The sequence below is a fragment of the Rhinoderma darwinii genome, chromosome 9 (assembly GCF_050947455.1).
Source record: "Rhinoderma darwinii isolate aRhiDar2 chromosome 9, aRhiDar2.hap1, whole genome shotgun sequence".
Taxonomy (NCBI): domain Eukaryota; kingdom Metazoa; phylum Chordata; class Amphibia; order Anura; family Rhinodermatidae; genus Rhinoderma; species Rhinoderma darwinii.
In genome coordinates, this window is record NC_134695.1 from 28013439 (window position 1) to 28038984 (window position 25546).

Consider the following 25546-nt stretch of genomic DNA (forward strand, 5'->3'; position numbering starts at 1 on the left):
CGTTAATATGCCCATTTACGCTGGGAAACGGTTTTTAAAAATGGCTCCCGCTCAGAAGCAGAGCGGGTGCCATAGCAGCTGGGTCTCTGCTGTGTTGCAGAGCAGGTACCCAGCAGCAATGCTTGCGATCAGAAAAAAAAAAAAAAATCGCAAGCATTTAACCTCTCAGATGCCGGTGTCAGATGTGACCACTGGCATCTGAGGGGTTTATACTGCTACTTTCGCGTAAGGCCGATCGCGGGAGCCGGTGTACTTCTAGAGCAGCTAGGAGCCTTCTGAACGCTCCCAGACCTGCTATAGGAAGATTGCGATTGAGACCTGAAAATGGCTGAATAAGAGTTTTTTGCCACTTCAACCCCCACAAAAATTTTTATAAAAGGTGATCGAAATGTCAAAATTCCCCCAAATGGTATTAATAAAAACTAAATCTTTCCACATACAAAACACACCATACACAGCTCTGTACAAACACATATATAAAAAAAAAAAAAAAAAAAAAGTTACAGAGGTCACAATATGGCCATGAAAAAAGATTTTTTGTCTCTTTAAAAAAAATGTTTGAAAGGTACTAAAACATAACAAAAACAATATAAAATTTGGTATCACCGTGATCATACTGACCCGCAGAATAAAGGTAGTGTGTAAATTTTCACCATACATTGAACATCATAAAAAAGAAACCCATAAGAAAATCGAGGAACTGCTGTTTTTTCCCCAATTCCTCCCCATTCTGAATTTTTTTCTAGCTTCCCAGTACATCACACATAATATTAAATAGTACCATTAAAAAGTAAAACTTGTAAAGAAAAAAAAAAAAAAAAAGAGAGTTCTGACTTTTTGAAGGTCGGGGAGGAAAAAACAAAAGCATGAAAGCTAAAATTAGTCTGCTCCTGAAAGGGTTAACGTAGCATCAGGCTGCTGCATTTCTGGGCAAGAAAAAAATAAAAATAAAATAAGAAATCGAAAACACCAATAAAAAGCATAAAGATGCTTTATGCAGCAAAAAAATTTGTTTTCCTTTGAAAGGATTCACTTATGTTTTTTGGAATGAAAAGTACAGACCATCAATAAGGCCGGGTGAAGGCATGTGTACAAGGAAACTGGAAACTGTATATATGATGATTTTCTACAGATTAAAAATACTCATTTACTACTTACCAGGAAACCAGCACAGCATGTGAATAAGCAGATAACAGCAACAAGGAAAGCTAAAAAGATATACTCGAAGATCAGGATTCCAAATGCAAATTTGTAAACAAGATCATTACAGCGTCTTGGATTATCCTGGTAGACTCCAAAAACCCAGACACTACCTGCAAGAAAAAAAAAAAAAAAAGGCAAAAATAGATTTGTGGGAGAAACATAAATTGCATGGCCATTTATAAAAATGCTCAGAAGAAAACCATCAAATAAATACAAATCAGCCGCTGTTAAACCTTACTCTTGGTCTTTGTCAGACGTATACATTTGTATGCCAAAATAAAACATAAAGACGTATATTTCAAAAAGGGCTCTAGCTCTTCCTCGGGTATTTAAAGACCAGTAAGCGTAACAGATTCACTTGTTGAGAAGGATCTGGGTGTACTTGTAGATCATAGACTAAATAACAGCATGCAATGTCAATCAGCTGCTTCAAAGGCCAGCAAGATATTGTCGTGTATTAAAAGAGGCATGGACTCGCGGGTCAGGGATGTAATATTACCACTTTACAAAGCATTAGTGAGGCCTCATCTAGAATATGCAGTTCTGGGCTCCAGTTCATAGAAAGGATGCCCTGGAATTGGAAAAAAAATAAAAGATGAGAAACTAAACTGATAAGGGGGATGGAGAATCTAAGTTATGAGTAAAGATTAAAATAATTAAAGCATAGCTAAACTTTTGCAAAAAAAAATAAAATATTTAACCCCTTCCCTCTTTGGCCTCTTTTGACCTTCCCGACAGAGGCTCATTTTTCAAATCTGACATGTTTCACTTTATGTGGTAATAACTCCGGAATGCTTGTACCTTGCATCCAAGTGATTCAGAGATTGTTACTGTCAAAATTTGCTCGATACATTCAGTATTTAATTGTGAAAAACACCAAAATATAGCGAAAAATTGCAAAGCATTTTTCTCAATTTAAATGTATCTGCTTGTAAGACAGGCAGTTATACCACACAAAATTGTTGCGAATGAACATCCCCCATATGTCTACTTTAGTTTGGCATCGTTTTTTGAACATCCTTTTATTTTTCTAGGACGTTACAAGGCTTAAAACTTTAGCAGCAATTTCTCACATTTTCAAGAAAATTTCAAAAGGCTATTTTTACAGGGGCCAGTTCAGTTCCGAAGTGGCTTTGAGGTCCTTAGATATTAGAAATCCCCAATATATGTCACCCCATTTTTAAAAACTGCACCCCTCAAAGTATTCAAAACAGCATTTAGAAAGTTTCTTAACCCTTTAGACATTTCGCAGGAATTAAACGAAAGTAGCATCAGCGTTTGCAGGTAAGATCGACTTACCTGCAAACGCTGATGCTGCTGCAGAATCAGCTGTAGCCTCTGGTGCCGATGTGGCCGTCACGATGCAGGACCTGTGAGTGACGTCACAGATCTGCACTGTCACAAGCTGGGCGTTCTGAAGAGAAGAGGATGTTACTTCTCATCAGAGTGCCCAGCTAGTAAAAGTATTAAAAACGCCCCGATGTACGCACATAATACACACCCACTTGGACTTGTACTTTTAAACACACCCACTTGGACTTTTGCAAGCCTCATTTGCATAACTACAAAAATGGTCATAACTTGGCCAAAAATGCTCGTTTTTTTAAAATAAAAACGTTACTGTAATCTACATTGCAGCGCCTATCTGCTGCAATAGCAGATAGGGGTTGCAAAATCTGGTGACAGAGCCTCTTTAAGCGGGTTCTCCCGGGGTATGGTAATGCCTTACTTCTGGACATAAATTGCTGTTTGGGCACACTGTAGGGCTAAGAAGGGAAAGATCGCCATTTTGAGCATGGATTTTGCTTGTAGTAGTAGTTCTGTTTGGGGTTTTGCTGGTATTTCAGATTATAATGTGGGGGTATATGTAATCTGTGTGGAGTACATCAGGGCATAATAAGAGGGTATAATAATTGGGTAAATAATACAATTATCCATAGATGTGTGTTACGTTGTGAAGTGATCTGTTATGCACAGGCCGATGTCACACTGATAAACAGATTTCTCTCACTCCCCTTTTTTAACACTCTGTACCTTTTGGGGACTTTTTCACCTTCGTAGTTTGGGAAATATTGCTGGGAAAGTTTTGCGCTGGTATAATACGGGCACCCTCGCTTCCAGCGGATGTGCTATGTCCCTTCCCTTTCCTAGTTCCTAAATACTTGGGCCCTGAAACTGAAGGAATGATCCCCTCCTTTTTATTAACTTTTTTGACTTGTCCCACTAGGGCACTTGAGGGCCTGATGCCCCGATCGCTTCTCTAATACACTGCACTACATACGTAGTGCAGTGTATTAGCGCTGTCAGTTATTCACTGACAGCAAGCCTATGAGGTCACGCCGCAGGCTCCTGTACAAGGCAGACTCGGATGCCATTATTGGCCTCCGATTACCATAGCAACCCAGCGATTGCGTCGCTGGGATGACGGTCGGGTTAAAACCCATCAGATGCTGAGGGGTTAATCAGCCGGATCGGAGAATAGCTCTGGTCCTGACAGTTACAGGAGGGTGCCAGCTGTATAATACAGCTGTCACCACGCGGTGATGGTGCCAGCTCTGCTTCTGAGACCGCACTATCACTGCGATGTAACTGTACTGGGGCTTGCGGGAACACCCCCGACAGCGCCGTATATATACACACGGCGGATGTCGGGAAGAGCTTAAACTGCTATTATGTCCATCTATGTGAATACATTACAAAGCACCTTTTTTGCAGCTTTTTTTCTTGTGAAACCGTCCACATCTATTTTCTCACACTTCCGGATTCTGGACAGTTGCTAGGGGCGTGTCTTACTGTGTGTGATGTTTGCCAGTACTGTATGCAATATTCAATCTGCCCATAGTTCCCATCATGCACCTAAATAGCCAGCCAATAAGGAAAACCAAAAGGTCCTTTTGCAGCACAGTCGTCTTTTGCATCTGACATCTTGGATTTACCATATCAGACACATCTTCTCTACTCTACCAATGGCAAGTATCTAAAGTTGGTTTTATAAAGTATCTGATAGAACTCGGATAAATACCTTCTCTCCCAGATCTCACATCTTCCAGCATCCCCCTCTGCCTCCATATTCCTGCATTTTATTTCCTGCCTGCTCTCACTTCAGCCATACACTATGAGGTACAATATGGTCAGTACAGTATATATACTATAAAGATAGCTCTGTATACACTATACAGTATATACTATAAGGACAGCAGTGTACAGCACTGTATACAGTATATACATACACACACACACTATAAAAATAGTCTGCGTAATACAGTAGCATTTTAGATGATGAGATTTTTAAAATCTCATGTACACGTTGCAGTTTTGTCCGCGCATAAATTGACAAGCTGCAGATTTTACAATCTGCAGCATGCCTATTTTTGGTGCGCTACACCTGCGCTTCGGCTACTGGAGCGCCTCTCACACACACTATAGTCCGAACAGTAGCAGAGCGGTCATTGTCATCCCTGCGCTCTGCTACTGCCGGTCATAGTACAGTGGACAGGGGGACGAGGGGACAGGGAGCCACCGCTAGACCTGCGCTTCTGCTACTGGAGCGCCTCTCACACACACTATAGTCCGGACAGTAGCAGGGCTCATCACAGACTCTTCCATGCGCTCTGCTGCTGCAGGTTACACTAAAGAGAACGGTGTAGTGTATAGAGGCAGAGACCTTCCTGACGTCACGATGGGGGCGTGCACATCTGACGTCAGGATGGAGCCACCACCCACCCGTACTCCTAGGCAGAAGAATCCGTACACTGATACATTCAAATGGTGTACGGATTCCTGCTAGCAACAGGAGAAATACATGGCCATTTAAAAACACATATAACACAAAAAGGAGCCCAAATTCATTAATAAAGTATATTACAAAATATATTTACATTACACATGCTGCTAGAAAATAAAAAGTTGATCGAACGTTTAGTTACGCTTAAAAACCTATTTAGCCTTCAAAAGAGATGACTAAGGGGGGGGGGGGGGACACGACAGGATTAACTTATATAAATATATGAATGGCCCAGCCCATACAGGAGATCTAGTAAAAACCTGTTCTATGTAAAATCCCCTCAAAAGACAAGGAGGCATTCCCTCCATCTGGAGAAAAACAGGTTCAATCCCCAGAGGTGATAAGCCTTCTTTACTTTGAGAACTGTGAATCTATGGAATAGTCTACCACAGGAGCTGGTCACAGCAGGAACAGCAGATGGCATTGAAAAAGGCTTAGATCATTTCCTAGAACTAAAAAATATCAGCTCCTATGTCAATGTGTAGAATTCTTGTTTCATCCCTTCCCTTTCTCCCACCCCTTGGTTAAACTTGATGGACATTTGTCTTTTTTCTAACTATATAACTTTACCTCCCAACCACCCCGGATTCACCGTGACAGCCCTAGATTCCGTGCGGCCGGTGTTATGTCCCAGTGACAACTGTATCTGCGTCCCAAGGAGCGGATGCCTTGGTCATTGCTTTGGATGGGGTTTACACTCCTGGAGAAGCCCCTGGCGTCACTATTCATATATGGACAGTGATATCAGGGGCTACTCCTGGGGCGGAAGCCCTGGCCAGAGCAGTGCCGACCCACTGACTGGGGATTCTGCTCCAGGAGGAGCCCCTGTCATCACTATACATATATGGGCAGTGACATCAGGGGCTACTCCTGGAACCACCAGAGCATTGCAGACGCTCTGGCCGGGGATTATACTTCTGGTGGAAGCCCCTGCCGTCACTATCCATATATGGGCAGTGACGTCAGGGGCTCTTTCTGGAGCGGAATCCCTGGCCACAGCGTGGCTGGGGATTCTGCTTCTAGAGGGAGCCCCAATGGCACTATCTACAGAGGGGGTGGCACTATCTTCAAGAGGGGGTGGTACTATCTACAGGGGGGGACACACTGGCACTATCTACATGGTCACTGTGGCACTATGTGGACACTAGCGTTATGGGGAAAGCCAAGGGGGCAGCTATGGGGCATTATACAGTATGGGGCAGCAATAGGAACATTATACTGTATGGGGCAGCTAAGAGGGCATTTTACTGTATGGGGCAATATACTGTATGGTGGCAGCTAAGGGGGCATTACACTGTATGGGGGAATTTGTGTGGGCATTATACTGTATGGGGCATCTATGTGGGCATTATACTACATGGTGGAACTCTGAAGGCAATATACTGTATGGGGGCATCTATTTGGCATTATACTGTGTGGGAGGCATCTATTTGACATTATACTGTGTGGGAGATACTATGGGGTATTATACTGTGTGGAGGCTTCTATGTTGGCATTATACTGTGGAGAGGCACTATGGGAGCATGATTGGTATTTGGCGGGGTTAGAGGCGTGGCTTAAAAAGAAAAAATGTGCCGCTACGCATTGGTTGTCCCTCTTTGCAATACTTGAAAGTTGAGAGGACTGCAACTATATTTTGACCCAGAGGTTTCTATTGTTCAGGCGTTTGTGAAAAATATGCCCTTTTGACAGCTTCTGGATGATGTTGGGATACCTCTTTTATATACTGTACTTTATAAACTAGACAGATCCAAATGTATTGGTACATGTTTGCACAGTGCGGATCTGGATCAATGTGATGAAAAATCACCCTACAAGTAAAAAAACATATACGTTAAACGAATACACCTGTATACCTTTTATTATATGTTTGCCAGATGCATAAAAAAGTATATATGAGTAGAATACAGTTGCATCCCTTTTTTTGCTGCATACTTTCTCTCTCTAAAAAAAAAAAGGTATGTTTGACTTGGGGTATAAATGTGGTGTGAACATACAAAATTACCTATACTAAAGCAGTTAACCTGACGGAGGGGCGGTCGAGGTTTACTACTCACCCTAAGGTGTTATGAATATGGCAGAACTACATGCACCGAGACTGTACTGCAGCACATGAAGTTTCTATGGTTCGTATTACATAGCTGTAGGTGCTCCACAATATGGTGCTCCATAAGTCACTGTCTTATGGAGGCTTTCTCCCATAGATTGAATGCTCAATTGACCATTTAATCTGGGCTGACTTGGTGCAGCAGAGAGTTGTACATGTGGTTTTACCAAGGTGCAGTAATGATGAGGCTAAAATCTATCACGGTAAATCAAGCACTAGCCATACAGGGCTAGTGCTTGGCATTTTAGTGCTTGGTCATTTTCACTGACAGACCACTTTATGAGATATTCTCCACTAGAAGCAATGCTTTTAAGGGAGAATACCTCTGTAATACATAACCTTGTGGAGCATGTGTTTGTATGCAAAGGCATACAGAGATACAGTACACAGTTTTGGGTACCCTATAATGGCTCCGTAGAACTCAGAGGTTGTACATAGTCAAAGTACTGCCATGTGCATAAGGCCTTAAAAATGCCATCCATTTTCTCATTTTTATTCTTTTTACAGTTTGTCACCCAAAATTTAAGAAAAGACCTTTAGGGGATAATATCGTGAAATAGAAAATGTGATTTCTAAACCGGACAATCCCTTTAAAAGAAGCGACATCTCACCATATAGGATTACACATCATTTTAACAGGAAATCGTAATTTTTAATATAAAACCAAACAAATTTAGACTGTAATTAGGTCTTGTAGACTATTTGTGTTGAAAAAGAGTTATACCTGCAATAAACCAGCAAAAGGAGAAAATACCCAGAAGACTCTCTATGGAATACGCCAATTTTTCCGCAACCATCTTCAGTGGGATAAGTATAAAGCTCAATAAGTGAAATACCCCAGCCACAATCAAGTAGATTGGGATTTTAGGCTCAACTGGACAGTTGTCAACATGCATGGATCCTGTAGGTAAAAAAAAAAAAAAAAAAAAAATAGATATTTACAGTCAAGATTCATATTCATAATCAATAATGAGAAATACGGATATATCGATATGCTCAACTAACGGTCCTGTTCAGCTTACCGATTATAACCATGGCAAGGCTGAGCACGGTCCAGAGCAATAAAGTCAATATCTGCGAGCCTGAAATAAAACACAAAATATCTATAACTAAACATTTCACAAAGTTGCTTAATCCCATGGCGCCACAGCCATTATCGATTTTTTTAGCTTTTCACTCCTTGTCTTCCAAATGGCAACACTTTTTTTATTATTTTTTCGTCACTGGAGCGGTGTGAATTCTAAGTTTTTGCAGGAGGAGTTGTAGTTTCTTTTGGCTCTTTTTAAAGTACCATATAATGTAATCGGAAACTGAAAATCTTTGTGGGGTGGAAAAATGGAAAAAAATGATTTCTCGATCGTTTTTTGGGTTTCGTTTTTAAATCTGTTACCTTGCGGTAAAAACTTCAAATTAAACTTTATTCTGCTGGTCAATATGATTATGGCGATACCAAAATTATATACTGTATTTTTTGGACTGCAAGACGCCCTTTTTAGCATGAATAAATAATGCTAAAAGTCCCGGAGTCTTATAGTCAGCAGTCAAAGGGCCCGGCTGCGCTGACCTCTTCCTTAACCCCTTCCCGACCAATGACGTGCCGGCACGTCCTGGAGCAGAGGGATGTTTTTTCTTTGTAAAAGTAGTAAAATATGAAAACACTTTTCCTATTTTCTGTGGTATAAAACCTGGGTGCGTCTTCTAGTGAGGTGCATCCTATAGTCCGCAAAATACGGTAGTTCTTTTTGTGTTTTGCTGCTTTTACAAAGAAAAAAATGTTTGTTAAAAAAATAATATATATGTTTTATATCACCATATTCTGAGAGCCATGACTTTTATATTTGAGCAGTATGAGGGATTATTTTTTGTGGGATGAGGTACAATTTTTATTGCCACCATTTTGTGATCTGTTTTTTTTTGTTTTGTTTTTTTTAGATAAGGTGACCAAAAAACAGCAATTTTGGCGTTTGAAGTATTTTTTACGGCGCTGTAAGTGAAGTAAAATAATGTTATATTGTAATAATTCGGATTTATGGATGCGGCGATATCAATTTTGCTTGTTTATTTTAACAGTTCTTACATTACTTTAGAAGAAAAATTGTTTTTTTTGAGCTTTTAATATATTTTTTTTAAATAAAAAAAACAACCTATTTGTAAAAAAAAATATGTGTTAGTCCCCCTAGAGGATCATCAGTTCGCTGGTATAATACACTGCAGTACTAATATATCACAGTGTATTGTAACTTTTACTGGCCCCAGAGGCAGAGCTTAACAGGAGCAGAGAGAAGGCAGACCTGGGGGCCTTCTTTTTGCCCCCGGTCTGCCATAACAACCATCGACACCCCAAGATCGCCTGGCGTGGGTGCCGATTGCCTAATGGATGGGGCCGTCCTCTCTTTCTAATGGCTTAGATGCCGCGGACGCTATTGAATGCGGCATCTAAGTGGTTAAACAGCCAGCATCATTGTTCCTTTATGTTCCTGGATGTTAGTGTGAGGTTTCAGATGTAATACACAGCGGACACCTGCAGCGTATAGAGTAGGCTCAGCTCGCTCCATACTTCAACCCCCGCACCAAAACATACAGTGTCGTTCTAATGCGTCAAGGGGGTTAATACTATTTTTGCAAGAAAAAAAGATAAAATACAGACAAAGCAAATTCAAGTAAGGAGCAAGGTGCAGCAATTACAGCCCGCTATTCCCAGTAAACAAAAATACCCCACCCGGACTCTCATCCGCTTACCGAATGGTGCATGATCTCTGAGAAGTTAAAAAAAACAAAAAAAAAAAAACAAAACACAGTGATTGACACTCCAATGGTTCAAAATCCACACACTACTAAACAAAATACCTTAGAATGCCAAATGTTTTCCAGTGATTGACATGGCGGATACATTCTTTTCGGTGCCAATAAAACAAGGACAGTCAAATGCTGTTTGCATTCACTCATGAGAACAAGCAGTATTGCTGGACTAAGTTGCCGCAAGAAGGAACTAAATCGCCCTCCGCTTTTTCTGAAGCTATGGCTTCAGTTTTCCTGTCCTGGCACCGAGAGCGCTTTAACACTCAGTTACCGCAACATGTGGATGACTTGCTACTATGTTTAGTGGACAGGGACACACGTCTAAAAGGACAAATGATCACTACTCCTCTTTCTACACCAAGAGGGATGCAAAGTATCCAGAGGAAAAAAAAAAAAGTTGCAGGTTGCACAACCAAAAGTTACCTTTCTAGGTCACTGAATCTCTTCCCAGATGAAGCATATAAACACCTGAGAGGAAGGAGGCACTTGCTAAAGTAAAACAGACTGTTAGGGAATTGCGCACCTTCCTAGGTTTGACGGGATATTGCCACGAGTGGATTCCTTCAGCTTCGTCCCTGACGCAGCCTATTTATGACACAAGGGAGGACCTTTCAAAATGACTGATGAAACTGAAAGCTGCTTCAAACAGCTAAAGAAAGCTGTGCTGGCAGCACCAGCGCTAGGAATTCCCAATTACAACTTCGCTTCACACTTTTCTGTCATGAACACTAGGGACATGCACAAGGGGTGTTGACCCAACACCATGGGGGAAAACAGAGACACTTGGGCTACTACTTAACACAACTAGACTCCGTTATTAGAGGAGCACCCTCTTGTATAAGAGCAGTAGAAGGCTGTGCAGTGCTCAAAAGACAAAGTTAGTGACATTGAACTAGAACATTGAATGGTGATACAAGTACCTTACTCAGTACAGTAAGTGCAAGCACATACCAAAGAGTAGACACGTGAAGCAGAAGTAAACCGGAGGGCAGACTTTGCTCTCCCTCCCTGTGATGATGTATGTTGTGGAAGCCTAGCCAAAAGGGAGGGGTGGTGGATTTGGATCAAATAGGTACGTTTCTGAACAGAGTCTCCAACAAGGGGAAAGAAGACTGGACAACTAAGGGTGCACAGTTAGGTGAGGATGGGGAATGGGCTTTAAGTACTAAACTGTGCCTGCTAAGGGTATTATACCCTATGATGTGAGCCCTCCCACACAGCCCTACTCACCAGTCAAAGGAAGCAATGGTAAGTAAGGTACACACTTCACTGGAGAAGTACTTCAAGAAATAAAGACAGCCTTAGGGATCACAAGCATTCCATACACCATACCACCCACAAAGCAGTGGCAACATTGAGAGATTAAATGGAACATTAAAGCTAAAAATTCAGAAAGCAGTGACAGATAGGAAAACCACAGACATTGATTCTCACTTGCACTTTTCCTAGTTAGAACTACACCCAACAGAAAGACTTGTTCACAGTCACAGGGTATGTGGACCCACTAGGCCGCTCCGCCTTAGCGGAAAGGCAGCTGACCAGGTCACAGTCTATACCAAAGTCAACAGTAGATAGTAACGCTTGGGCACCTGAACTAGTCCGTGGACGTAGCAGAAGACACTGGACGTGGCAAACGACAGCAGGTGCAGTAGACACGACTCCAACACTAGTAGGCACAGTAACAAGAACAGCACGGGATACAGGAACAGGTAACAGCGCACGGGTAATAAATGGAATGGGAAACACTAAGGGACTATTTGCAAGACAGACTGAGATAAACGAACAACACTCAGGCAAAGATCAGAAGGGCAGGGGCCTTCTTATAGACCAGGAAATCATGGGCCGTTTATGATGAGGATTTCCTGATGTGCGCGCACTTAAGGCCAGGCACAAGCGTGCGCGCACACCCTATAGGACACAGAAGAACGGAGTGGAAGTGATGGGCACCAGCGCTCACGGATCCATGGCTGTGGGCGTCGGGAGGTGAGTAAACCCAGCGGCCCGTGGCCATGGACGCTACAGTATCCCCCCTCTTATACCCCCTCTTCTTTGGGCCAGAACGAGAGAGGAATTTTTTTAATAAGAGCAGAAGCACTGAAGTTCTCTTCTCTTTGTATCTGTCTTTCGCTTCACGTGATCGACTGCCAGCAAAATAGAGGACCGGGTCTGTTGCCAGATTTGCAGAAAGTCCCCATATGCAGCGTCAGCAGCGGGTACCTGAGATGAAGTCGACACTGGAAAAGGGACTCAAGGATGTTGACTGTACACAATGTGAAATGGAGTGGAAGTGGTGGATTCAATTGTGTGGTTGTTGTACGAGAACCTCGGCCCATGGAAGAAGTTGTACCCAGTTATCGTGCTGTGAAGAGATGAAGTGGCGGTGATAATTCTCCATGATCTGGTTGATCCTCTCAACTTGGTGATAAGGCTGAGGAAAAGTCCAATCTCACATCCAGGAGTTTACAGAGGGCTCTCCAGAACTTTGAGGTAAACTGAATCCCCCGGTCAGACACAATGTGAAAAGGCAAGCCATGCAAGCGAAAGATGTGTTGAATGAAGAGACTCGCCAGTCGGGGAGCAGAAGGTAGGCCGGTCAGCGGGATAAAATGTGCCATCTTAGAGAACCGGTCCACCACCACCCAGACAGTGTTGCATACTGCTGAGGGGGAAAGGTCTGTGACAAAGTCCATTGCAATGTGCTGCCAGAGGGCATTGGGTACAGACAGAGGTTGAAGCAGGCCGGTCAGCTTGGAGTGAGTAACTTTGTTAGAAGCACACACCGTGCAAGAAGAGACAAAAGTTCAGAACATCTTTAGGTAGCGTGGGCCACCAGAAGTGACGAGCAATCAGGTCTCGGGTTTTATGGACACCAGCGTGCCCAGCTAGTTTAGTACTGTGTCCCCAGTGGAGAATTCTTCTCCCACCTGCCAACCGAACAAAAGTCCTCCCAGGAGGGAGGTCTCTAACCTGCAGAGGATTAGCAGTGACAATGCAGGACGGGTCTATGATAGTCTGACGGGACTCCACCGTGTCTTCCATCTCAAACTATCTGGACAGGGCATCGCCCCTCACATTCTTGTCAGCGGGATGGTAGTGGAGCAGAAATTGGAAACGGGTGAAGTACAGCAACCACCTGGCTTAACTAAGATTTAGTCGTTGAGGGGACTGAAGGTAGGTAAGGTTCTTGTGGTCAGTGTAGATCAAGATGGGGTGAGCTGCGCCCTCTAGAAGATGTCTCCACTCCTCAAGAGCCAATTTGATGGCCAGTAGCTCCCGATCTCCAATAGCGTAATTGCGCTCAGCAGAAGAAAAGAAAAAAGTCTTGAGTAGTAGCCACATACTACTGCCTTTCCTTTGGAGCTCCTCTGGAACAGAAGTGCACCAGCACCAACAGAGGAGGCGTCCACCTCCAATGAGAACTGTCGAGATACGTCAGGATGATGGAGGATCGAAGCTGAAGTGAAGGCTTTCTTGAGGCTAATGAATGCGGACTCTGCCTCTGGAGTCCATACCTTGGCATTCACACCATTTCTTGGTAAGGGTAGAGATGGGAGCCGTCACAGATTAAACGTTTGGAATAAACGGCCAGTATAAATTGGCGAATCCCAGGAACCGTTGTATGGACCTTAGGCCTTAAGGACGTGGCCATTCTAGGACGGACTTTAGTTTCCCAGAAGACATCTTAAGACCTTGATCCGAGATGATGTAGCCCAGGAAAGGCAAAGACTTCTTTTCAAAGACGAACTTCTCCAACTTAGCATAGAAGCGATTCTCTCTTAGTCGCAGAAGAACTCGACGGACATGCCTCCGATGGGTCATCAGACCTGGGGAGAAAATCAAAATATTAAATCGAGATAAACTACAACACACATATAAAGGAGATCTTGGAAAACATCATTGACAAATTCCTGAAATACTGCGGGAGCGTTACACAGTCCGAAGGGAATCACTAGGTATTCGTAGTGCCCATCACGGATGTTAAATGCAGTCTTCCATTAGTCACCCCGGAGAATCCGGATTAGGTTATAAGCCCCCCGCAGATCTAGGTTAGAACATTTTTTGGCTCCTCGTATGCGATCAAACAGCTCGGATAGAAGTGGCAACGGGTATTTTGTTCTTGACCGTGATCTGGTTGAGACCACGGTAGTCAATGCAGGGACGAAGAGATCCATCTCTCTTCTCAACGAAGAAGCCGGCCCCAGACGAGGAGGAAGATTTTCGTATAAAACCCCTCTCCAAATTCTCCTTGATATAGGCTGACATAGATAAAGTCTCTGGCAAGGAGAGAGGATATTCCCCTCCACGGGGAAGAGAAGCATTAGGAACCAGTTCAATGGGACAGTCATAATTCCAATGTGGAGGCAACGTCTCAGCTTCTCGTTTGCAGAAGACATCCGCAAAACTGGCATACTGAGATGGTAGACCGGAGAGTGATTGAGGCAGATGGGGCATAACAGGACAGACTTGTGACAGGCAATGGCTATGGCATCTGGAACCCCATTGAAGAACTTCTCCAGAACTCTAGTCAAGAACCGGGGCATGTAGGCGGAGCCATGGCAGACCCAGCAGGATAGGATTGATAGCCTTAGGTAGTACCAGGAAGGTGATCTGCGCAGAGTGAAGAGCTCCGACCCATAGTGCCAACGGCTCCGTGATGAGCATAATCGGATCGGGCAATGGTAGACCATTCACGGAGGCAACAGCCAGGGGTCTCTCCAGACGGACTGTGGGTAGACGTAAACGATCCACTAGATCCTGCTGGATGAAATTAGCAGCCGCTCCTGAGTAAAGATAGGTGGAGGAAGGATGTGACGTCTCTCCGGAGACTATGGCCACAGGAATAGATAATCTGGAAGAGGTTTTAACGTTTGGAGACGTTGCACCTAGAGTTGCCTCTCCAACCATCCCTAGGTACTGGAGTTTCCCGGTTTCTGTGGGCATTGGAGTACAAAATGACCCTTAAGGCCACAATACATACATAGTCCAGAGGAGCTTCTGCGCGGCTTCTCCTGTTCAGACAACCGGACTCTGTCTACCTGCATGGGTTCTTCGGGTAGCGCACTAGGGGAAGGCAATAGTGGTCTCTGGACGGAGGGTGCTGCTCTGTGGACCCGGCTCTCCTGTCGAACCTCTTGAGTGAACTCCCGGATTTGCATATCAACCTGGGTGGCTAACAGGATGAGGGCATCCAGGGTAGAAGGAAGGTCGCGGGGCTGCCAGTTCGTCCTTGATCTAAGGGGACAGTCCCTGCCAGAAGGTCGCCACCAGTGCCTCATTGTTCCATGCCAGCTCGGCTGCCAGGGTACAGAAGGAGATACTCCCCTACTGTGGAACCTTCTTGCTTGAGGGTCAACCGAGTAGCTGCGGCAGAGGATGTTCGACCTGGCTCCTCGAACACGACACGAAAAGACTGCAGGAACAAGGCTAGGTCCGAGGACACAGGTTCTTGTTGCTCCAAGATTGGGTTGGCCCATGTGAGGGTCTTGCCAGCAAGAAGGGAGATGATAAATGCTACCTTGGCCTCCTCGGAGGGGAAGAGAGGAGCCCGTAGCCTAAAATGAACCGTGCATTGATTAATAAATCCTCTACATGCTCTGGGATCACAGTCGTAGCGAGGAGGAAGAGGCAGAGGAACTGTGGATCCGGAACAAACAGGAGGAGCAACGGGCAGTGGCACAGCAAAGGCCTCAGGAGGAAGAACCGGAGGTGGAACAGTGAATAGATCCAGACGGACCATGATGGTATTCACAGCCTCAAGGAGTTGATCCTGACGTGTGCGTAGGTCATGCATCTCCGTCTGTATCTTCTGGACTGCGGTCTTGGGCTGGCCAGCAGGTTCCATGGCCTGAGCGTACCGTCACGGCCACAGGGTATGTGGACCCACTAGCCCGCTCCCCCGTAGCGGAGATGCAGCTGACCAGGTCAGTCTATACGAAAGTCAATAGTAGATCGTAACTCTTGGGTACCTGAACTAGTCCAGACGGTGGCTGTGGCTTCAGCACAGATGGAGGCCGATGCAGCAGGTAGCGCCAGACGTGGCGGGCAGTATCCGATGTGGCAGAAGACAATTGACGTGGCAGAAGGCACTGGATGTGGCAAACGACAGCAGGTGCAGTAGACATGACGCCAATACTAGTAGGCACAGGAACAAGAACAGCACGGGATACAGGAACAGGTAACAGCGCACAGGTAGCAACTGGAATGGGAAACACTAAGGGACCATTTGCAAGACAGACTGGGATAAACGAACAATGCTCAGGCAAGGATCAGAAGGGCAGGGGCCTTCTTATAGACCAGGAAATCATGGGCCGTTGATGAGGATTTCCTGATGTGCGCTGTCCCTTTAAGGCCAGGCACGAGTGTGCGCGCGCACCCAACAGGACACAGCAGAACAGAAGTGAGCGCTGGCGTCTCCTAGGAAGGAGATTGGGACCAGCGCTCACGGGTCCATGGCTGCGGGCGTCGGGAGGTGAGTAAACTCGACGGCCCGTGGCCATGGACGCTACAGACTTCACTTAGGCCTTATGAAGTGTTGTTTGGTGGACCACCAAAGACAGGATTATACTTTCCACAGCAGTTGCAGAATTTACATTCAGATTTGACTACATATGTGGGTGCATCACTGTTTTCAGTTCTATTCTAGATCCGGAGTACATGACAGGCACCCATTATCTCGAGCCTGGAGATTGGGTGATGATTAAGAGGCACGTCAGGAGAGCACTAGAACCCAGATTTGACTGTCCTTACCAAGTCCAGCTTATCCCACCTACATCTGTAATGGTGGAAGGCAAGCCTTTGTGGATCTACGCATCTCACTGTAAAAGGTTTCTAAAAAAGCCACTCATTGAACAAACATAATGAAGTGGAGTATATGGCTCCCTACCATTGTATGTATGTATATATATATATATATATATATATATATATATATATACACACACACACACAAACACACACACACACAAACACACACACACCAGGATATCATTTAGTAAAGGTGACAAACACTGGTAGAGGCACACGGGGTTGGATAAACTTCACACATGACTGAACTCAACACAATTTTACATGTTCAGCTAATTCCCGCTGCGCAGTAGTTAATGTTACTGTAACAGGGATAAAGACCTTATTGAAGTTGGAAGAAAACAAGATTAGATTCTAGGAAGGATGTTGAAAGAAACCCAAGGGAACTTGATTCAAGTGAAACTACACAATGAAACTAGGATAAAATGTTGAATTTTTTACAACGCCCAGTTATCAACGCAAGGGACACAAAGAATCACAGGTTTATATCTGGTTGATAGATGCCAAAATAGTAGTAATGATTAGAATAACACAATAGCTGTTCCCATGGATTAAACGTTATGGTGTCAGAATGATTCCACAATCACAAACCATGGGGCATGGGGAGAATACATGACAGTCCTAAATACAAAACCAAAAGGACAATATTGATAATATAGTTAAAGTGCCCTCTACCTGTACAGATCCAGCAAACCAGTTACAAAAGAAGATAATTACCTTCAACATTACATTTCCTGAAACTAGAAAATGTAGAATCAAAAGTGCCTGGTATGACGCTCTCTGAGGAGGAGCAGGAAGAGGTTTGGGCCTATTGAATGGTACAGATATAGAGTTCTTAATGGAAAAATTGGTAGGTTTGGCCAAGATGTATATAACGGTTCCCACCGGTTTGCTTGTGGATCCTCGGTGTCGTCCAGGAGGTGGTGCTTGGAACCCAGGGCAACGCTTGGCACAGCGGGTTTAGAGGCGCTCGGATGATTAGGCCAGAAGTCAGGACAGGCAGCAGACGTCGTTACAGGTATGGATAACAATATGTCAATATGTGGCAGACAAGGATAGGCAAGTTCAGGCAGAGGTCACAGCGGGAAATCCAGACAAAGGCAGAAGGCAAGGAAACAGAGAACCAGGGTACAGGGAATCTCACGGGAAACTTGGTTGAACAAGTATGGATCAGAGGAAGGAGGATCCTTAAATAGGAAGTCTTTGAATTAAGGCGCGCGCTGGCACTTTAAGAAAGGACGAGTCAGCGCGCCCTCTAGTGGCTGCAGCCACACATCGAGGATGACGGCCGCGGAGGGAGGTAAGTGATGCACTTACCTGACGCCGCCAAGGGCCAGCAGAGCATCCGGATCTGGTAAGTGGAGCTCGGGATGAGCATGAGAGAATGGAGGGCGCAGGAACCAGAGCAGAGGCCATGGGGAAGGCGGGGAACGGCGCGGCAGCCGTTACAATGTATCCACAGCTATGCATATACAGGCAGGGTGGTTACCTAACACCTTTTTCTCCCAGAGACAGTCATTAAATTAGGATAAGGTTTTTTTACATTTGTTCAATGATTCACAATTGACAGCATTAGAAGGTTCAGAAATTGGACTACCTGTAGTGTAAAAGCAATATATGGGAAGATGCAGAAGAATAATGCACAAGATAGTCGCATGAGTGACAATGAACAGGTATGGAGAAAAATGTTTGGTTCCTACATACCTGTTAAAAATTGGGTTTTGCTACATCCTGACTCAATACAATGTACAGATAATTGGTGTGCAGTACAGGTCGTACACGTCAATGTAACTAAGAAAATGATCATGTGCAAATTTGATGTGATACCAGTTGTTTTGGGCCCACCAGTACATGAACCCGAGTATTGGTTGCCTAAAGTTTTATAGCACCCACTTAGGTACAAACAAAAAGACCTATGATCTTCAAAAACATTAGATGGGTTGATCTGCCATCAACATGCTCCAGTGTACGAGCCATGTTTATTGCAATATGCTTATAGCAAGTCTGAATGGACTATATTATCCATGGATTTTATATTTTTCCTAGAAGTATATCCACAGCACGTTTGTATTGGAACTTCAGATAATAGAACTACTAGTATGTTTCATTTGGCTAACCCTTTTTCTGGATGTTTGTCCAACGATACTCATCTAACTTGGAAAAATGAAAACTCTCTTTTCTTCCTGACTTGCATCAACAAGTAATCTTGTACTATCATCCCGATGCATACCCGGATTCTAATATTACTCTCTAGGAAATAATCAAGATAATCAATCATCATTACAATTCAGATGTGTAACTTCTGAGCTGGGTGATCATGCGAGCGGGCGTGTTCCGTGAGCGCTCTCGTCTCTCCCCTCATCTGTTCAGCGCATGAGGTTTGTTGCGGATATGCGGTGAGGTTTAGCGGGACTCTGTACACTCAGGGAGATATTGGGAGAACCGTGGAGGCGGTCAACTGTCGGTCGGATCTCTGGGGCGCTAGGTGCTCCACTGGAGTAATTGAAGGGGGGAGGTGCGCTCTCGCTGGCACTCTTGATCCAGGGTGGCTGACCCCACCTGACATCGCTGGGAAAAGACTACTGTGGGACTCTGGTGTGGTTTGATGGAGCTGGAGGAGTATACTGAAAATTTATGACAAGTGGGACAGTACTAAGAACTACCTGCTTCCTCATTAACAGCGGTGTTTGCTTAAGAGTCCTAAGTGTTTCTTAAGCTAATCGTATTGTACTGTGGAATGCCCCCATTGCTGCAGGTTTCTTTCATTTGCTGCCGAGTTCCTCAGTTGCTGCCAAGCTCCTCCGTTGTTGCAGAGTTCCTCCATTGCTCCTGAGTTCCTCTATTCCTGCCGAGGTCCCCTATTGTTGCGGAGCAGATGTGGAGTTCCTCTTGGCTGCTGATCTCCTCCATTACTGCCGGGTTTTTTTGTTTTGTTTTTTCCATCTCTGCTGGAGGCCTCCATTTGCGGAGATCCTTTATAGTTGAGCTTTTCCATGTTTGCTGTTTTTTTCCCCCATTGTTGCCAGTTTCCCCTATTGCAAATGAGTTCCTCCATTGCAGCTGAGCTCCTCCACCGCTGTTGAGTTCCTCCATCGGTGCGTAGTTTCTCTACTGCAGCTGAGCTCCTTCATTGCTGTTGACTTCCTCCATTGCGGCAGAGTTCCTCTATGGCTGCAGAGGTCCTTCATTGTTATGGAGTTCCTTCATTGTTGCCGTGTGCCTCTATTGATGCAGTGTGCCTCTACTTCCGCTATGTGCCTTCATTGCCAGTGAGCTCCTTTACTGCTGTTGAGACCCTCCATGGCTACTGAATTCCTTCAACACTGCTGAGCTCCTATTGTGCTGTGGAGCTCCTCCTTCACTGTGAAGTCCCTTCATTGTTCTTCAGAGAGGCTGGATAGCCCAGTCTTACCATTCAGTTTATACTATTTCCAGGGGAGTTTCCATATTATACACAGAAAAGTAGACGCTCAGATTTATGACACCCTTATCGATACAGAAGGAAAGTATATCATCCTATTTGGATGTTTTGATGGAGTAACCTGTGTTCTTGCAGCGGTATACATCCCACCATCCCTTTTTGTCATGTGTGATTAAGGTGGTCTTGCAGTATTGGGTATCGAAACCAAAATGCCCTTTCTTAATAATTGGAGATTTCAATGAAGTCATGGATGCGGATCGATTCAGGAAAAATTCAATATCACATAAGTCAGCAACTAAGCTAATAGATTTAACATCTGAATTGGGCTGGCTTGATATATGGCAGATGAGAAAAAAAATTTCATGCTTTACAGGTTCTAGGGAGGTGATGTCAAGAATTGACGTTACCTTCATTAATGAACGAATGTTGAAGTATATAAAGAAAAATGTCTTATGAATTGCGTAGGTTCTTAGACCATACTCTTTTTATGGTCAACCTTGATCTGAGCCAAGACGGGTTAGTGAGGTATATAAAATCTTTCCATCAGTCCTAGTGAAAATTCCATTCCATGGGACAGAATGAATTTTCAGTGTTTCTGGAAGCCAACTCGGGTTACCCGGATTCAGCAATATTATGGGATACCCTAAAAAGCATTCATTAGGGAAATTGTTTTCAAAAACCAAAAAACATTAAAAGAAAACCCAGTATATTCAAAGAGATATTATTAAACAACAACTAGAGGAGGCGGAAAGGCAATACGTAGAAAATCCTTCAGAAGCCACTGATTCTCAATGGTAACTTCCAAATGAAATATGAAAACTTGATACAAGAGGAAGCACAATCAGAAATTATTTTTAGTTGAAAACAATACTATTTTGAAGCCAGTAAAGCAAGTACATTCTTGGCCCATATTGTAAGTAACCAACGGCCTTCTCATTCGATTTCCTCCATTAACAACACAAAAGGGAAACTTGTTCACGATGCTAGGGAAGTAGAAGAAGAATTCAGAATATTCTATCAAGACCGCTCTAGGTTAAAAGACTCTTGAGTATAGCCTAGATCGTTATCTGGATGGAATGGAATTCCCTAATATTGATAACGAATGAAAATCAATGTTAGATCACCCGATAACATCGGAGGAATTTAATGAAACGTCCTTGTTAGAAACGCCAAGTAAAGCTGTGGGGGTAGACTGAATTCCATTTGAACTATACAAGTTATATCAGGATAAATTAATCCCTATTTTAGTGGAAACAGCAAATTTCTCCTATGTTAGAGGTAGGCTTCCTGAATCTATGGAGGCCACAGAAATTATTGTGATCCCTAAGATAGATAAGGACCCTCTACGAATCGTACCGTCCTATTTCACTGTTGAATACCAACTTCAAGCTGTTGGCCAAGGTTTTAGCCGCAGACTGATGAAGGTAATGAGCAGTATAATTCACCCGGATCAGACCACATTCATTCCGGGCAGGGTTACGGTAAAGAACGTCCGCCGAGTCTTTGCTAATTTACAATACGGTAAAGTGTACTCTAAGACGGGTGCTATCCTCTCAATCGATGCTATGAAAACTCTTGATACAGTCGAATGGTGTTTTCGTTTTAAGATTTTGGGTTGTTTTGGTATCAGGGAAAAATTCATAAATTGCATTAAATTAATTACTGTATAGACAACCACAAGCCAGAGTGGACATGAACGGTCAGAAATCATCTTACTTTAAAGGGATCCTGTCACCAGCATTTTAGCTATAAAGCCAGCAATACCTCGTGAAAGTGGGTGAAAAATCATTGTCATCGAAGCTATAAATATGTTCTAAGTAAGCTCTGTAGCTTTAGTATTCCGTTTTTCAGTGGTCCCACACCGTATGCAAATGAGCAGAAAAGAGTCAAATCTTCATCTGAAAAGAGTCAGATTTTCATTCCTCCAGCATCTCAGAGTGGACTCCACCTCCTTCTTTTTGATTGATAGCTCCTTAGCCAGTCAGGGCCGGACAGGTGGTGGCAGTGGGCGTGGTTAAGAAGCTGCATCCCAGAGGAAAAATAATTACCATAAAAGGCGGAAAAAGTTTAAACGACTATATTTACTGACAGAGGAGGACTTCAGGAAAGAAGAGAACAGGAATGAACTCTGGACAGCTGCGGCCATTGAGGGATCAGGCGAGTTTAACAGGTAAGATGTTGATGACAGGATCCCTTTAACTTAGAAAAAGTGGTGCGGAAGGGTTGTCGTTTATCCCTCCCTTTATTTACTTTATTGCCAAAACCTCAATTACTAAAGATAAGAACCTCTGAGAATATAGTGGGATTCCAAACGGGTAATAAGGTCGATAAAATCTTGTTATACGCAGACGATGTTCTTCTGTTTAGACTTATCCTCAGGTCTACCATGTAATTCAGCTATACCAAGTGTTTGGTGAGCAGGCTGGCCTTCAAAACAATCGTCAAAAATCTAGCTTGTTTAACAACTTGGCCGAGGTTAACCCCGATCATATTTTCCCCTTAAATTCTGTTGAAGTGTTCGAATAATTAACCGTGAAAATTTCTAGGGATCCCACAAAGTATATTTTACTGAATATATTTCCTGTGTTTGCATATTTGAAGGGGAAGTTAGAGAGGCTCTGTCACCGGTTTATTAAATCCCTATCTCCTAACTAATCTCACAGGCGCTTTGCTGCTGATAACTACATTGGGATTTGTTTTTAAAAAAACGTTTATTATTAGCAAAGTTATGAGGATTTTACTAAATATGCTAATTTGGCTCTAATAGCCAAGTAGGAGGGGACTCATTCTTTTCACTCTGGGCGGTCTAATGTTTTCTGTAGGACGCTGTCCAATCAGCATACAGCTTCTCCTCCTTCCTTGCCCAGCAACACAGGTGATCATATAGTACACAGCTTCCATTCCCAACTGTCTATTCAACTGGCGATATCTCCGGTTGTGTCACAGCTAGAACTGCGATCCTGGTGTCATATGAAATATTAGAATTTCCTCTTTCATATGGCACCAGAACCCGAGATATGGCTATTTGAATTGATCCCCCTTCCCTCCAGCCTCACTCTCTCATACTGTGTGAACCAGCTTCATGCTGATAGGACAGCATCAGAGTCTGTGAGGTAGCCCCACCTAAGGAGAATCGCTGGTGTTGACACCCACTTGTCTAATAAAGGCTCATTTACATGTTTAGAAAAAGAGATATGGAAGGATAAGTGGAAAAGGGAGGATCCTGCAAGGCACTGCTGCGTGGCTGTTTGAAAGATATTGACAGTGGTAGACGGAGTGATATGAAAAAGTATCGGTTTATTGTAAAACAATGGTGGCTACGCGTTTCAACGCTGTACCAGCGTCTTCCTCAGGCCGTTAAAATTATATACAAAAAAGGTTCTTATATATCAGAGAATTTGAGTTCACAGGAAGAAAAGCTGCCAAAAGGGGAAAGGTCAAAGAATGACCGTGACGTCATAAACAACATCTGTGACAGGAAATTTAAAACAAGTTAATTCTCATAAAAAACTAAAAGAAAAGGATGACCATCGATATTACCTTATAAAAAGTTACATACAGGAAATTGTAAGGGAATGCATTTGTTAAACATGGTTCGAAAAATCACCAGAGGGGATCAATAAAACCCACATTTTGCCTATATAAAACATATGTGGTTGATAAAGGGACGTTTTAGGTATAAAAAAAATGGTGTAATCTAAATAGTGATGAATCGCTAATTATATAATGGAAACATAAATGGATGTTACAGAGGGAGAGCGTAATGTCGCCGATTGCCGAATTATTAGGGCAATGCTGATAAGCGTCTGTCACTAAGGTCAGTGGTCTATAGAGCATATTTGATCAATAAAAAGATTTTTGTTAAAAAATAATGAAGTTACTATCAATGGTAGTAAATAGCTTGTTGTGTAATTAAAACATACAAATGGATGTTTCGGAAGAAAAGCGCGATATAGCTGGTTGCTGGGTAATTAAAACGACGCTAATAAGCATCTCTGTAGTCTAGGCAACCATAACAGCTAGTGGTCTATGATGCCTATTGGTTCGTAAAAAGACTTATGGATATGGACTATGGATAATAGTGAGTAGCTTGCTAGGAAATAGAAGCATACAAATGGATGTTTAAAACTGGAAGCGGGGTTGCCGAGCTACTTGGGGGACGCTAATTGGCGTCTCCGTGGTCAAGGCAACCGCAGAGGCTATAACAGAGGAAAGGAGTCAAATACCTACACTGGCAGGGGGGGGGGGGGTGGAGCTGAAACCGGTGAGTCATAAAATAATTATTCTATGTTTGTACAGGTCCATTTGTCGCAACATATATTGTGCGATGTTGTGCCTGTACATGTCATCCAAAAAAGGCAGCTGAATCAAATGATCAGTTGTCGTGTCAAATGCAGTGAAGTAAAACTGTATTTGTGCATACAAATTTTTTTTTGGGGGGGGGGATATATATATATATATATATATATATATATATCAGTGTAATCTAGGTTTACAAGGTTTATCTATTTTGCTTCGATGTGAAGTCTACAGGTATGACTACATAAACAATATATGGGAAAAAAACGAAAGCTTCTATGTTGCAACCTGACTCAATTTGATTGAGGGCTTATATATTACAGTCAAAGTGGAGTGAAACTTTCATACGAACTGACATGTAGATGGACATCAGTCTAAGGAAGATTCTGAGATATCATTGAGACCTCCTGGATTTAAAGGGAATGTGTTGCTAGAAAGTTAGTGCATAGGTGATTAAACATTGTTCTAATTTTTTTAATTTTTTTCACGAGTCAGGAAATATTATAAATTAGATTCTAATTTATAATATTTCCCAGTGCTGGTCACTAGATGGAGCAATTCCCAAAATTGCAGCATTGCATGTGGTAAAGCAACCACATTGCTTTATGCTGCAAAATTTGGGAAAACTCACTCGCTCTAGTGAGCTCTCAGAATCCCCCCCTCCTTTATGGGTAGTGCCGGGAGAAACGAGGGGATTGAACGGTCAAACCTCCTACACTGTGTGTCGCCATTTTTTGAGCTAACACACAGTGTAGTAGGTTTACATACACTAGTAAACACACAGTAAAACACTTACATACACAGAAATCACTTACCTGCTCCAGTCACCGCCACTCCCTCCGGTCCGTCCGCTGCTCCAAGTGCACAAGTCCGGAAGCCGCGACCGGAAGTAGTAATCTTACTGTCCGGCCGCGACTTCCGGTCTACAGGAAAATGGCGCCGGATGGCGCACAGTTCAACTTGGACTGTGTGGGAGCGGCGCATGCGCCGTTCCCACACAGATGGCGTACACCATAGTGGATGGAACGGGCCCCGTTCGCATTCACTATGGGACTGTAGCTGCCGTATTCCATGTCTGTATGTGTCGTTAATCGACACATACAGAAATGGAAAAAAAAAATGGCAGCCC

The 25546-nt window shown here is 43.5% G+C and overlaps 1 protein-coding gene across 5 annotated transcripts in view; it reads right to left on the minus strand.

The window, feature by feature from the left end:
• Positions 1–25546, minus strand: part of LOC142660301 (transmembrane protein 272-like) — a 108202-nt gene that overhangs the window by 42551 nt on the left and 40105 nt on the right. For 4 of the 5 annotated variants that reach the window (XR_012850455.1, XM_075836898.1, XM_075836896.1 and 1 more), the window contains 3 exons: positions 8117–8176; positions 7819–7995; positions 1159–1313 (listed from right to left, as the gene is read on the minus strand). Coding sequence is in view for 4 of the 5 variants with exons in the window: in XM_075836898.1 (XP_075693013.1) it covers positions 1159–1313; positions 7819–7995; positions 8117–8176 (392 nt within the window). In the remaining variant the exon portion in view is untranslated. The remainder of the gene's footprint in view (positions 1–1158; positions 1314–7818; positions 7996–8116; positions 8177–25546) is intronic. The other variant, XM_075836899.1, reaches the window with a different exon arrangement.